Source organism: Callospermophilus lateralis, chromosome X (assembly GCF_048772815.1).
Source record: "Callospermophilus lateralis isolate mCalLat2 chromosome X, mCalLat2.hap1, whole genome shotgun sequence".
Lineage (NCBI taxonomy): Eukaryota > Metazoa > Chordata > Mammalia > Rodentia > Sciuridae > Callospermophilus > Callospermophilus lateralis.
The window spans coordinates 7,976,911-7,991,031 of NC_135325.1; the positions used below are offsets into that span (position 1 = coordinate 7,976,911).

General features: G+C 36.8%; 1 protein-coding gene across 1 annotated transcript in view; it reads right to left on the reverse strand.

The window, feature by feature from the left end:
- Map3k15 (mitogen-activated protein kinase kinase kinase 15) overlaps positions 1-14,121 on the reverse strand; it is a 118,604-nt gene that overhangs the window by 42,989 nt on the left and 61,494 nt on the right. Inside the window, exons 7-11 of the mRNA XM_077107593.1 lie at positions 13,779-13,949; positions 10,880-10,992; positions 10,482-10,641; positions 8,816-8,966; positions 7,012-7,119 (exon numbers count right to left, since the gene is read on the reverse strand). Of these exons, the coding sequence (XP_076963708.1) occupies positions 7,012-7,119; positions 8,816-8,966; positions 10,482-10,641; positions 10,880-10,992; positions 13,779-13,949 (703 nt within the window). The remainder of the gene's footprint in view (positions 1-7,011; positions 7,120-8,815; positions 8,967-10,481; positions 10,642-10,879; positions 10,993-13,778; positions 13,950-14,121) is intronic.

Here is a 14,121-nt window from a genome sequence, read left to right on the forward strand (position 1 = left end):
ATACTAGTCTGTAGTCCCACCAACAATGTACAAGTGTTTTTTCTCCCCACAATCTCACCAGCATATATTGTTTGTATTCTTCATCATTGCCATTCTGACTGAAGTAAAAAGAAATCAATGTAGTTTGATTTGCGTTTCCTGATTGCATGTATTTATTGGCCTTTTGTGTTTCTTCTATTGAGAAGTTCCTGTTCAGTTCCTTTGTCCATTTATTGATTGGGTTATTTTTGAGGGGCATGTTAAGGTTTTTGAGTTCTTTGCATATTTTGGATATTAATCTCCTTTTGGAGGAGTAGTTGGCCAGATTTTCTCCATTCTCTAGGGTCTCTCTCAATGCTTTTAATCATTTCCTTAGCTGTGCAGAAACTTTTAGTTTAATGGCATCCCATTTATTGATTGTTGGGTTTTTTTCTTGTGCTTTGAGGGGTCTTGTTAAGGAAGTCTGCACCAGCACCTATATGATGGAGTGTTGACCCTATGTTTTCTTCTAGCAGTTTTAAGGTTTCTGGCTTAATTCCATTTTGAGTTTTGTGCAGGGTGAATGATAGGGGTCTGATTTCATTTTTCTCCATATAGCTATCCAGTTTTCCCAGCACCATTTGTTAAAAGGCAGTCTTTTCTCTAAGACATATTTTTGACATCCTTGTCAAATATCAGATGGCTATAGGTTTATGGGTTTGTCTCTGTGTCTTCTATTTTATTCCATTGGTCTTCATTTCTATTTTGGTGCCAATACCATGCTGTTTTTGTTATTACATACTCTGTAGTATGATTTCAGATCATATATTGTGAAGTGAAGTCCTACTTCACTTTTCTTGCTTAGTATTACTTTGGCTATTCTCGATCTCTTTTTATTCCAAATGAATTTAAGATTTTTTTCTAATTCTGTGAAGAATGTCATTGGTATTTTGATGAGGATTGCATTGAATCTGTATATTGCTTTAGGTATTATGGTCATTTTGACAATATTAATTCTGCCTATCCAAGAACATGAGATATCTTTCCATTTTCTAAGGTCTTCTTTAATTTATTTCTTTGGTGTTCTATGAGTTGTCACTGTAGAGCTCTTTTAGCTCATTGGTTAGATTAATTCCCAAGTATTTTAAGGTTATTGTGAGTGGGATGGGTTTTCTGATTTCTTCTTTGACTGAATCACTGTTGGAGTATAGAAAAGCAATTGATTAATGGGTGTTGATCTTGTACCCTGCTACTTTGTTAAATTCATATATAAACTCTAAAAGTCTTCTGGTGGAGTTTTTTTTAGATCTTCTAGATAGAGGATCATATCATTGGAAAACAGAGATACTTTGACTTCTTCTTTTCTTCTTTGTATACCTTTGATTTCCTTTTCTTGCCTGATTGCTCTGTCTAATGTTTCAAGGACTATATTGAATAGGAGTGGTAAAAGTAGACAGCCTTAGCTTGTTCCTGGATTTACTGGAAATGCTTTTAGTTTTTCTCCATTTAGTTTGACGTTGGCTTTGGGTTTGTCATAAGTGACCCTTATGATGTTGAAGCAAGTTCCTTTTTTAACATGAATGGGTGTTGGATTTTATCAGAGGTCTTTTCTGTATCTACTGAGATAATCATGTGCTTTTTGTTCTTAATTTTGTTTTAAGTGATGAGTCACACTTATTGATTTGCATATGTTGAACCAAACTTGCAACACTGGAATGAAACCCACTTGGAGTATAAATTTTCAAAATAGGATCTGATAATCCTCAGGATTTCAGAGGGATATGTGGGATATCTCCTTTTTCACCCCTAATCTTGTTGATTTGCTTCTTCTCATTTTTTCTTTTGGTTAGTTTGGCTATGATTGTGTCAATTTTATTTATCTTTTCCAAGAACCAACTCTTTGCTACAATGATCTTGTATATCATTTTCTTATTTTCAATTTCATTGATTTCAGCTCAAATCTTAATCATTTCCTGTCTTCTACTGGTTTGGGGGTTAGTTTGTTCTTCTTTTACTAAGGCCTTGAGGTGGAACATAATCTTATTTATTTGGGATCTCTCTAATTTTTTAATGTAGATACTCAGTGCTATAAATTTTCATTAGAACTGCTTTCATACTGTCCCAGAGACTTTGATATGTCTTCATTCTTGTTCATTTTTAAGAATTTCTTGATTTCTGTTCTCATTTCTTCTTTGATCCATTCTTCACTTAATAGAGTATTTTTTAATCTCCATGTATTTATGTGGCTTCTATTATTTTGCTTGCTGTTGATTTCTAGCTTCATTCCATTATGATCTGATATGATACATGGGATTATATCAGTCTTTTTTGTATTTGCTAAGATTTGCTTCATGGCCTAAAATACAAAGGATTTTATAAAAAAAGTTGCAAGTGCAGCTAAGAAGAAGGTAAATTTAAGCTGTTTTGGGGTGGAATATTCTGTAGATGTCTGTTAGGTCTATTTGATTTATAGTGTTGTTTAGGTTGGAGATATCTGTGTTGATTTTTTTGTTAGGTTGTTTTAAAATCTCCCTGTATTATTTATTGTGTTGGGGTCTATTTGGAATTTAACGTCATGGAGCATTTCTTCCATGTAATTGGGTGCATAGACATTTGGGGAATACATACACATACACACACAGAAAGAATTTTTTAAAAAAACTAATTTAAGAATATGTATATGTAAAAAAAAAAATCTTGGTGTAGACTAGAAGGCTCCACTGAAGTAGTCAAAATATTTGACTGGAATGGGTGGTCAATATCTATCTTTAATAGTCTTTCTTATCAATTATTCTTGTGTAAATACTGATAGAAAGAACAAGGTATGGGGGATGTTAACCTCTTCCTGTTATTGTGTGGCTGAGTTACTAGTTATAGTGGCCTTAGATTGAAGCTGTTTGATATAAGACTCAATTTCCCTTCTCACCAGCATGAGATGGGATGGGTAAGTTGTACAGTCAGTTTGCATTTTGACCCTTCTGTGCACACCCAAGGTACTGCTTCTGCAGTGCATTCTGTGAGGGGAGATCCAGCAGGTGGTGCTGGGACCTACTTGGCCTTCAGGTCTTGCCTGGCTAGGTTGAAAGATGCCTTCTTTGGAGAGACTAGGTGGACCTGCCCCTAAGCCTAGACTTTAGCTTGATTATTTCCATGGGTTTAGTTCTTGATTACTTCCCTAGAAATCCAATCATGGATCAGAGTGACCATGATTATACTCACTTTTGCCCATGAGTTCAGCTTTCCCAGGTGTAGTTTCTGAGTGTATTCACCCCATACCTACTCTGATTTCCAGGCCAGCATATGAGCCACCAGACACAAAGGCACCCCTTAGCCCTTATAACTGAAGTCCCCCTAGGAACAGTCCACTCCAAGCCAATTTCTCTTCTGTTATGCCAGACACTGCCTAGGTTCCTTGTTAGGCACCTGCCAGGATACTATGGCTTTCTCTGTGTGTGTTTTTCCTGATCTACAGAGTCCCATTCATGTCACAGTGGGTGTGCTTGCCCCAAAGTGGCTCCTGGCTCCTCTTTCCCGGACAAGTTGAGATACCACCAGTACTCACTTATTTAAAACCCAAGAGTCCTTCTCAAGGACCTGCATAGTTTGCTACCCCTTGGTTCAGATAAGTTCAGGGAGGGTTTTTGATCTTAGATTTCTCCACACCAAGACACACCACCACACCACCTGAAATGCTGCTTCCTCTAGTCCCCCTCCTTTGCCCACGGTGGGTTGGCTCCCATAACCCTCTTTTGCCCACCTTGTTGAGAAGCTATACATCTATTATCTTGGTCTCATGCCACAGAGCAACTTGGAAAGTCATCTCTTTTACTTTGCCATCTTCCCAGAAACTCCAAAGCACACTTTAAAAAAAACCCAACTTCATCCTCTTACTTTATTACCATTTCTTGCCCTTAAACTGTACAAGGTTAAGCCTTGGATGGAATGTCTAAACTCTAGTTTCAGAAAAACCATAGGCTACAATATGAATACATCACAAGTGTAAAAAAATAATATTAAACAGGAAAATCCATTTTGTTGGCCTGAGGTTGCTTAAAATTGATCCCTGGTAGTATTTACACTACAGGAATCAATAAACACTAAAAATTAGCCTTTATCCCCAGAAAGTTGGCTGTTCAACATTTACTAGCATATTACTGCCTTCCTGCTTCCAGTGAATTTCTGAGTTCTTGGCTAATAAACCAGGAACTTAATCTAATTTAAAAGCAATGGTACAAGGAGTTGTATATATGTATATGTGTTCTCTTTTTACTATCCATACATAGCCTACCAGGAGAAAAAATGCAACACTATATAGAAAATGTCATCTCACTCTAGGCAAATCTGCTTGCTTTTCACAATCCATACAATTTCAAAATTGTAAATGAAGGCAAATGTTTCAAAGGATTCCTCTCAGAGAAAAAGGCAATTTATATTTCTCTTAGACAACTAGGAGCACTTATGGAAAACATTTCATCAGTCAAGGAAAACTAACATTTGCTATGTATATAATTCTTTTCCATTTCTTATTACAGACTATATGCAAAGCAAAACATTTACAACCAGTGAGATATTATATGTACCAATGGAAATTTCTATTGAGAGTCAGCAACCATTATAGGTTTCAAATGAGGTGGGCTGAGTTGGTAGAATTCCATGAAATCAAAACCATTTCAGCTTTATAAGTATAAAGAGTTACTTTAATAGCATCAGTTTTTTTCTGGAACTATTTGTCTAAATATCTGGTATTTTACATCTATATAAAGAAAGAGTGAGATTACAGACCCCTATTTTAGAAATTCTCTTTTATGAGAGTGGTATCAATGATACAAAGAAAATAAGCAAGGTTGGTGTCTGGTAAAGGATTTTCTGAACTCAGAACAGGGTGCTTCATGGAGATGGCACAAAGACAGCAGGAGCAGGGGCTACTGAGGTATGATCACTTTGTAAAAACTATCAAGCTATACATTTATGATTTATGCACTTTTTGAGTGTAAGTTACACAGACCAAATATCTCTTATTTGAAATGTTTGAAACCAGAAGTGTTTTAGATTTTGCAGTTTTTCATATTTTGGAATATTTGCATACATTTTTACTGGTTGAGCATCCCTGATCTGAAAATCTGAAATGTGAAATGTTCCCAAACCTGAGACTTTCTGAACATAGACATTAAAAAAGCTTCAGATTTTGGAGCATTTCAGGTTTTTGGATTAGGGAGACTCAACTTCAATAAAAGGTTTAAAAAATATATCCAAAGAAGCCAGGCTTGCTGGTGCATACCTATAATCCCAATGACTCAGGAAAGACTGAGGCAGGAGGATCACAAGTTTGAGGCCCACCTCAGTGAGCAAGACCCTATCTCAAGACCTTATAAAAAATAAAAAAGGGCTGGGGATGCAGGTCAGTGGTAGACCACCTCTGGGTTCAATCCCTAGTATATTATTTTAAAAAATACCCAAAGAAGAGGCAAATTAAATTAAAGATGTGTGCATTCTTCAAATGAGATGTATCTGTATGAATGCCATATGTGCACTTTATCATAGGTTGAAAAAATATATGCTTCTTTTGTACTCAGATATTTAATGTACAGAGTGCAGGATAAAAACACAAGCACATCATGCTAGCTTGTCCTCACTAATGGTTGCTGACTATTTTCAATGATAAGAAGATTGATTAGTCTAATGTTAAATATTGGACAAGGTTATTGGCCCTCACTTGAGATATCATGAATACATCTGATAAGGAGTTTTTAATATGAATTGATCCTCTGCTTATTGTTTAATGTTGCAAGTTATTTGTGAAGATATTGGTTATTTTTACCTGATTACAACATTATCATTCACACTCTTGCTTCCAGGAAGAAAAATAAACCTCTTTGCCAAGTTAATGGCAGAAGTCTTTTCACGCTCCATGGAAACACATGCACAGCAAATAAATCTATCTAAAGTGTTTGTCAAAGGTGCTATGTTTCTTTATTAAATGCAAAATTTATGAAAGAACAAACTGATGAAGTACTTTAGATAAAGAGATGAAAATATCACCATTACCACAAAACATCAAGCCCAGCCAGCATTTCTGTAATCTCGTGTACTGTTGGTACGAGTACAAACTAGAATGATATAATTTGATAGCAACTATCAAAGTCTTAAATACATGTACCCTTGGGTCCAGCAAGTCCAATTCTAGGAAATCTCTTCTTCTGAAATGCTTCCATGAGCATAGGATGCACACTAGCATATGAATGAGGTGAAATAACAGGTTCATCTAGACCACAAAATATACAATATGACATGAAACCAGGGAATATGACACTTAAAGAATCAAGATGGATCTGTGTGTTCTACCTGAAAAACTTCCCATGATGTATGCATGATTTTAAAAGCAACAAGTATATGCTTGTATGATCACACTGTAATGTAAAATGCCTTTGTGAATAAAACTCGTATAATATATATTATACATATATAAGTGAGTTTAGAGAAAAGATAAGGGTTATCCTCTCAATCACTGGGGGTGGAGATGGGGATAGAAATGGAAACAAGGTCTGAGAAACATGGAGGGATTTTCTCTGCATATGCCCTATCTGCTTCCTTATGATTTCACTATTTAAAAACCTGTACTTGTCATATATTTGAAAATATTACATATAAACACATATATGTCCACTTACAAACCCACATATGCTCCCCATATATACATATACACAATACATAAAAATGGAAAAAATCCAGGGGCTGGGGTTGTGGCTCATCGGTAGAGCACTCGCCTAGCACATGTGGGGCACTGGGTTTGATCCTTAGCACCACATAAAAATAAAATAAAGGTATTGTGTCCAATTACAACTAATACAAAATATTAAAAAATAAAAAGGGGAAAAATCTGCTTCTTTTCTTTCATCTGTGCTTATACCTTCTCATACAGTTCTATATTTCAGAAGTTGAGCATGGGTGAACTATACTTTCCAACTGTAACACACAAATTCTTCCTAGTTGAAAATTGAATCTTTGATTAAATAATAGAGAAGAAAGAGAACTGCTTGTGACTTTTTCCCTTACCATTTCTGTGGGTGATACATGCCATAAAGAAACTGTTCTCTCCTCAGCTTCATTGTTGATAGAAACATAAGAAGGCTGGTAGACTTTGGTTGGCTCTATCACCAGAACCTAAGATAAGAAAATTCTTGTAAGACACGTGAATCTAAAACAGGTGACCCTACCCAGAGAGGAAGTGGGAAGATTTATACTCAACAAATAGTCTTCAAAGACCAGCTATGCTAAGCATGGCTTAAGAAGCCAAGGGTATAGCTGGGCTGTGATTGAATGGGGTGACAGAGCACCAGATAGGGTTATGTAACCTAACGTCATGTAGTGTCTTTTTAAAGAGAATAAGGCAGAATGGGGAGGGACACTTCTTCAGACATGGCAGCCAAGAAAGGCCTGTCTGAGGAGGTGACAAAAGAAAGAGGGAGGAGGTTGCAGCTTTTGAGAGAAATAAAGAAGAAGGAATGGATGGCAGGTCCCAAGTCTGTAAAGGAGATGAAAAGTGAGTGACATTTTCATTGGTAAGGTGTTATGTGGTTAAGAGAGTAAAGGAGGGCTGGGGTTGTGGCTCAGTGGTAGAGCACTAGCCTAGCACTTGGAAGGCCCTGGAATCGATCCTCAGCACCACATAAAAATAAAATAAAGATATTGTGTCCAACTACAACTAAAAAATATTTTTTTAAAAAGAGAGTAAAGGAGAAGGAGGAGGAAGAGGAGGAGGAGGAGGAGGAGGAGGAGGGAGAGAAAAGGGGGCAGGTGGAGAAGTGGGGAGAGAGGGAAAAAGAGAGAGTTGGGAGGGAGTAGGAATACATCTTCAAAACAAATAAAGCAATATGTTTAAGACAGCTAAACCCCCAAAAAGCTTTCACAATTGTCCATTTCATTATGGGTTTGTACCTTTCAGATTTGAAATTTTCATAATTAAAGTAAGATTTTAAAATGTATTACGCAGGAACAAAATAATTATCACAGTCCTTTCCAACAACTCCATCTTTTATTAAGTACTTAATGAAATTCTTAAAAACATGTTCACAAAATCTCATGGCCTACATATGAAACATAATTACTGAAGTGCAATTTCCAGGACACTTAGATATCTTACTTATGAACCTTTATAAATGGCTATAGAATTGAAACAAAAGCGAAAAGCAATTCTGATTTTTCAATAAAGTTTTAAATATTAATCAGTGGCACTGGAGGCAAACCAAAGCTTATTAGGAGACAGTTTTAAATTCCATGTTTCTATTGTTAAGACTATATTTTTTAAGAGCAGGATTTCTCCGCCTTGGCCTTATTGATAGTTTGGGATATATATATATATATTTTTTTTTTTATTGTGGGGGGCTGTCTTGTATATTGTAGAATGGGTAGCAACCTCCCTGGTCTCTAGCATGCTGGTGACCAGTAGAACAACCTCTTCCCCCAGTTGTGACAACCAAAAATGTCTCCAGACATTGCCAATGTCCCTTGAGGACATAATTACTCTAAGTTGACAGCCATTACTTGAGAAGATATAGCCAACTTTTCCCCAGGGAGTTGATCTATCACTTGATGATTCTGCATGGGATTGGTAGTTATTCTAACATATGAAATTACAGTTTTCTTCCCTTTAGAGTATTCAATAATTAAGGTAATAATAATCCCAAGTTTCTTTTGTCTATCTTATAAAGTGAATTTAGGTCTAGGGACATAACTCAGTGGTAGGGAACCTGCCTAGCATGTGCAAGGCCCTGGGTTCCATCCCTAGCATCAGGAAAAGAAAGGAAGAAAGGAAGGAAGGAAGGAAGGAAGGAAGAAAATTGAATTTAGCATAACTTACTGGAAATCTGAGTCCATTACTAACTTCATTTGTTGCTTCAAAAATTATATCTAACCAGAAGGTAAGCCGTTCTTGCCTAGGTGAACGTTCAATAATGGGTTTCTTGAAGCGCCGAATTAATAACAAGTTCTGAACTAATGATCGCAGATACCTGGGGAAAAAAATCACAAAACCCCATAAATTAGAACTGAATTCACGTGTACTCCCTTTAAAACTAGCTACCCCAAAGCTTTATTTTCTTAAATGCATATTCTGTCACAGTACATCATACACAATCATTTGGCAACCATATAACTAATTAAAAGAAACCAAAACAACAGGCAAAATAAGTAAGTCCAACAAAATCATAAAACATGGCTTTTTACCAATATTGGCCTAAACCTCAATTTTAGTACATAGCATGCAAGGCATAGTGACTGGAAAGCATGCTATAACTCTCTTAAACAACAAAAAGCCAAAGTGTTTCAGCTATCAAGCTTTCTGGCTATTGCTGGAAATCCCCTCAAGTAAAAAAAAAAAAAAAAAAAGGCAAGCAGTTCTTAAGTTAAAATTACAAAATAGCAAACTTTCAAACCCATTGTCTTTTGTTTTTAATTAAACTTTTTATTTTAGATCTAGGTGGAGTTGTAAGAAATAATACAGACAGGACCCATAAATTCTTGACCCAGTTTACCTCAACAGCAACATCTTACAAATCTGTAGTACAATATCACAACCAGAATGTTGCCATCCAAACGGTCAAGATAGATATTTCCATCACCACAAGGATCCCTCATGTTGTCCTCTAATAGGTATGCCTACTTCCCTCCCATCTCCATCCTCCCCTTTACCACTAATAATCACCAATCTGAAACTCATTTTTTAAAAACTTAAGACTCTGACCAGGTAGATTTTGATGCTATGAAGTCTTGACTCTGCCTATACCTTTGCTGTCTTCAGGCAAAGTGAACTTTTTGAAGTATAGTGATCAGGCAGTAACATTAACTATATTTCACAAAGTACTAAATGGAGATGGTTCAGCTGAAAGCATCATAGTATTATTTTTCTCTTTGAGGATAAAGTCTGGAGCTATCCTAGAAAGGCAAGCCAGCTAGACTCCAACCAATTTGTTTGGGTACTCACCAGGCCTCGATTGTCCAAATTTTACTCATTCCAAAAAAAGATCTGGCCTTTGACTGAATACTGAGGCATTACTTCTAAATCTCTGAAGTATTCTGCCTATTTCCCTGAAGCCTTGGGCCATGTCACACAGTTTCTACTAAAAATATGAGTCATGGTGGAGGCCTTGGGCCACTCACTGTATGAGTTTGAATACTGGAGGGGTTGGACACTGAGGTCTTAAGATCAATCACATGAACATTCAATGCCTACATGATTCACCTCCAATAAAAACCCTGTACATCAAGGCTCAGTAAGTTTTCCTGGCTGGATATGCTGCAAGCATGCTGTCTCTATTGCTGCTGGGAGAATTAAGCACTGTCCATATGATTCCACTGGAAGCTTGTACATGGTCTCCCCATGTGCTTTTTTTGCCTTTGCTGATTTAATCTATATTCTCTCATCGTAGCAAACCATAACTGAGTATAACAGCATTTCTGAGTTCTGTGAGTCCTTCTAGTGAATCAGATATTAAGAAGAGTGATGACAAAGCAAAGACTGGACTTACCAGACTGGAGGTTTCAGCTTGAATAGCCTCTCTGCTGCTTGCACTGCCTTCCCAACATCATTGGCCAACATGCTGACAGTGAAGAACTGGCCAACATCCCAGTAATTGTTCATTTTCTCCAAGCTCCCTTTTCTTCCCAACAAACTATTCAGTCGAACACCTTCAGAATTTGAATTTTTAATAGTCATGAAAAAAATCTTCCTAGTTTCGGTCACATCACATAAGCCTTTGAGCAGAGGACATGTGGACATTTTACTTTGGCTGCTGTGTCTCAGGTATTCTATCAGGTAGTAACTGATTGTTTCTTTTGAAATATATTGCTAGTTATTTGAACATAATTTTCAATGCTAAACTTGAATAACTGAAACATCAACATCTGCAATAATAAACAGCATTACCTATTTTCCTTAGTTCCATGGAAGTTTCAAATTGTTGTCCAGCAACAATCAGCAAAACTGCAAGGTTAATTCCCGAATAAAGAGATGACTGCAATTCAAACCCCTTGCGATACCTATAATTATAGAAGCACCAAATTCTTATTATATCATCTTATTCTATTAGAACAAAAATGTGTAAATAATGATATAAACTACCTTCTTATAAAAATATTTATTACTTTGTTTTTCATGGTTCTCCCTTTCACCTTGATGAACATGCAGCTCTCCAATGACTGTTTCAAGATGTTGTAATAGCAGTGCTATAACTTACACTAGGGAGTTTGAAATTTTTCTTCAAAAGGCTTATGTTTTTGTAATGAAAGCTATAATGATCACATAAACAGGGAAGTCACTTTAAAACAGACAAAAGAAATTTAAAGTCTATTATAATCCTATCCTCAAAAGATGACCACAATTTGATGTTAAAATCTTCTTTTTTTAAGGTTTGACTCCAGTTGTACATTCAATATTTTGTGATATCAAAATAGCATCAATCATAGGCTATTTTTCTGTATGTCATTTGTTTGTTTTCTTTATCACGATCTGAAATTGTTTTTTCATATATAAAGTCATGATGCCAGAATGCTGGATGGTTATCAGGGCAGCAACAAAAAGGGACAGGAGGGGCAAGGATCTATCACATTAGAATAAGGAACAAGATACAAAACTAGAAATACTATTTTTATACAAAAATAAGTTCCTTTTGCTGAGAAGAAACTTTTTAGTTTGAGTCCATCCCATTTATTGATTCTAGGTTTTAATTCTTGCACTATAGGAGTCTTATTAAGGAAGTTGGGGCCTAATCCCACATGATGGAGATTAGGGCCTAATTTTTCTTCTATTAGACGCAGAGTCTCTGGTTTAATTCCTAGGTCCTTGATCCACTTTGAGTTGAGTTTTGTGCATGGTGAGAGATAGGGGTATAATTTCATTTTGTTGCATCTGGATTTCCAGGTTTCCTAGCACAAAAGAAAAAAGTTCCATTTCAACTATCTTCATTCTTTTCTCTTTGCACAAACTTTCATAGCAGATTTATTTGTAATAGTCCAAATCTTATTCTTTTCTATACATAAAAAGTTTCTTTCTTTCCCATGAGCAAGTATGACTAGTATGATCAGGAAAAAAAACATTCAATCAATGATGTAATGACACAAACATATCTTCAAGTGGCACTGTTAATACCAAGGACTTATAAACCAGGGGTAACAAGAGAATTCATCAATAAAATATTACTTCTTAAAGGGAGAAATTATTATTTGTATCAGTTAAAATATGGCTTTATGAACTTTATAGAATAATACAAGTAACTTCAGACTCACCAGAGGACACCAAGAAAGTCCTTCCTATCCCAGTCAACAAAATTTCAACCTTTTTTGCCCCCACATATCTTGGGAATTTAAAATTCCATATCCTACCAAGTTTGCCTTTTAAAAATTTTCTTTTACAATTAAATGTTATACTGAAGTGGGTGTGGTGGTGCACACCTGTGCACCCAGCTACTCAGGAGGTAGAGGAGGATCGCAAGTTCAAGGCCAGCTTCAACAACTTAATAAAACTCTGTCTCAAAAAAAAAAATCATTTAAAAAACAAGTTAATTAAGAAGAGGGCAAATAAGTTTTCCTTTTCCCAAATTAAAACAGGCCTTACTCAGGGACAGAGATGATTTGGACTCCAATCAGAAGACTGCAGTCCCAGATTTGCCACTAACTATCCCTGTGATCTTTAGCCAGCCCCATGACCTTGGACCAGTCACCCATCTCCCTGGGCCACATGCTTCACATCCATACTTTAGGGTTTGGGTTAGATGATCTCCAAGGTCTTATCCAGGGCATACATGACCTGATCAAAAGACTAAGCTGCATTTATTCCTGTACCTACCACCATTACTTTCTTAAGTAGCTGGGGGAAAAAAAAAACTCCTCTGACTTTTCTGAAGGAGTTACAAGCAGTGATTTCCTGATCTGGGGGTTGAATTTTTAGCCACCAAAATGGGAACCCAGCTTACTATTTTAGCTTCCCTGCTATTCTTCTTCTGCTTACTCCTCACCATCCGTAAGTGTGTCCAGCATGCTTCCTCCTTGGAGTCTTTGCCTGTGCTGTTCCCTCCACCTCACATATTTCTCCACAGTTATCTGCAAAGCCCACTCCCTCACCACCTTCACATTTTTACTCACCTTTACTACCCACCCTATTTAAAATTTCAGACTACCCTCACAACTCTCCTTTTCTTTTCCCTGCTTAACTTTCCCCCATAGCCCTTGCCATCAGCTAACATCCCATACATTTTGCCTTATTTACTTTTCTGACTTCCCTTAACAGCAAGGTGCCTGAGGGCAGGGATTCACGTCTATTGTGTTCACATTCCACATTTCTACCATTTAGAAAATTTCTGGCACAATGTAAGCCCTCAATAAATATTTGTTGAATAAATAAATAATGAACAGATCACTGGGAAGATAATACCTTGACAGTGGTGGATAAGATTCTGGAAGGAAGGTTGGGGTTGTAGCTCAGTGGTAAAGCATTTGCCTAGCCTTGGTGAGGCACTGGGTTCATTCATCAGCACCACATAAAAACAAATAAATAAAGGTTAAAAAAATATTCTAGAAGGGGAAGCTGGGAAGAAGTATGTTGAGCCTTCTTCCTGCCTCATAAATGAGTGAACTTATAGGAAGTGTGTTTTCAAGAGAAAACTCTGTTTTCATGGCTTTCTCTCAGAAAAGGGAATCTGAAAATTCCCAGACCACATTTATTGCAAGGTTTTTTTCACTGCCAGTGGATGGACACACATATGCACATAGGGAAAAGACCTGGATGCTTGGCCTATGTGATTCTGTGCAGAGATGCATATGCTACTTACCACTCAATGGCACTGTCTCTGCTGGCAGCATCTTTACAGTCTGAATCCAAGAAGATATCCTTGTAGATCCTCCCACACAGGCAAAACATGTCAGGAGCTGGGTGGTCACAGCTCTGCAGAACCTGGAGCATGACCTGAAGAGCCTTCTCACGGTCACCTGCACTGTTTCTCCTGAAAGATACGTAAGATCACAAACAGCCCAATCAAGACCAAGAGTATATGTGCACTCATCCTGCTGGAAGATTGGAGGTGAGGATGATGTGCTTTAATAGAAAAAAGAATCAAAGTAATACTTCAGTTTTCTTTTTCAAAAGCAGCAACTGCTTAGGATACATATTAGTAA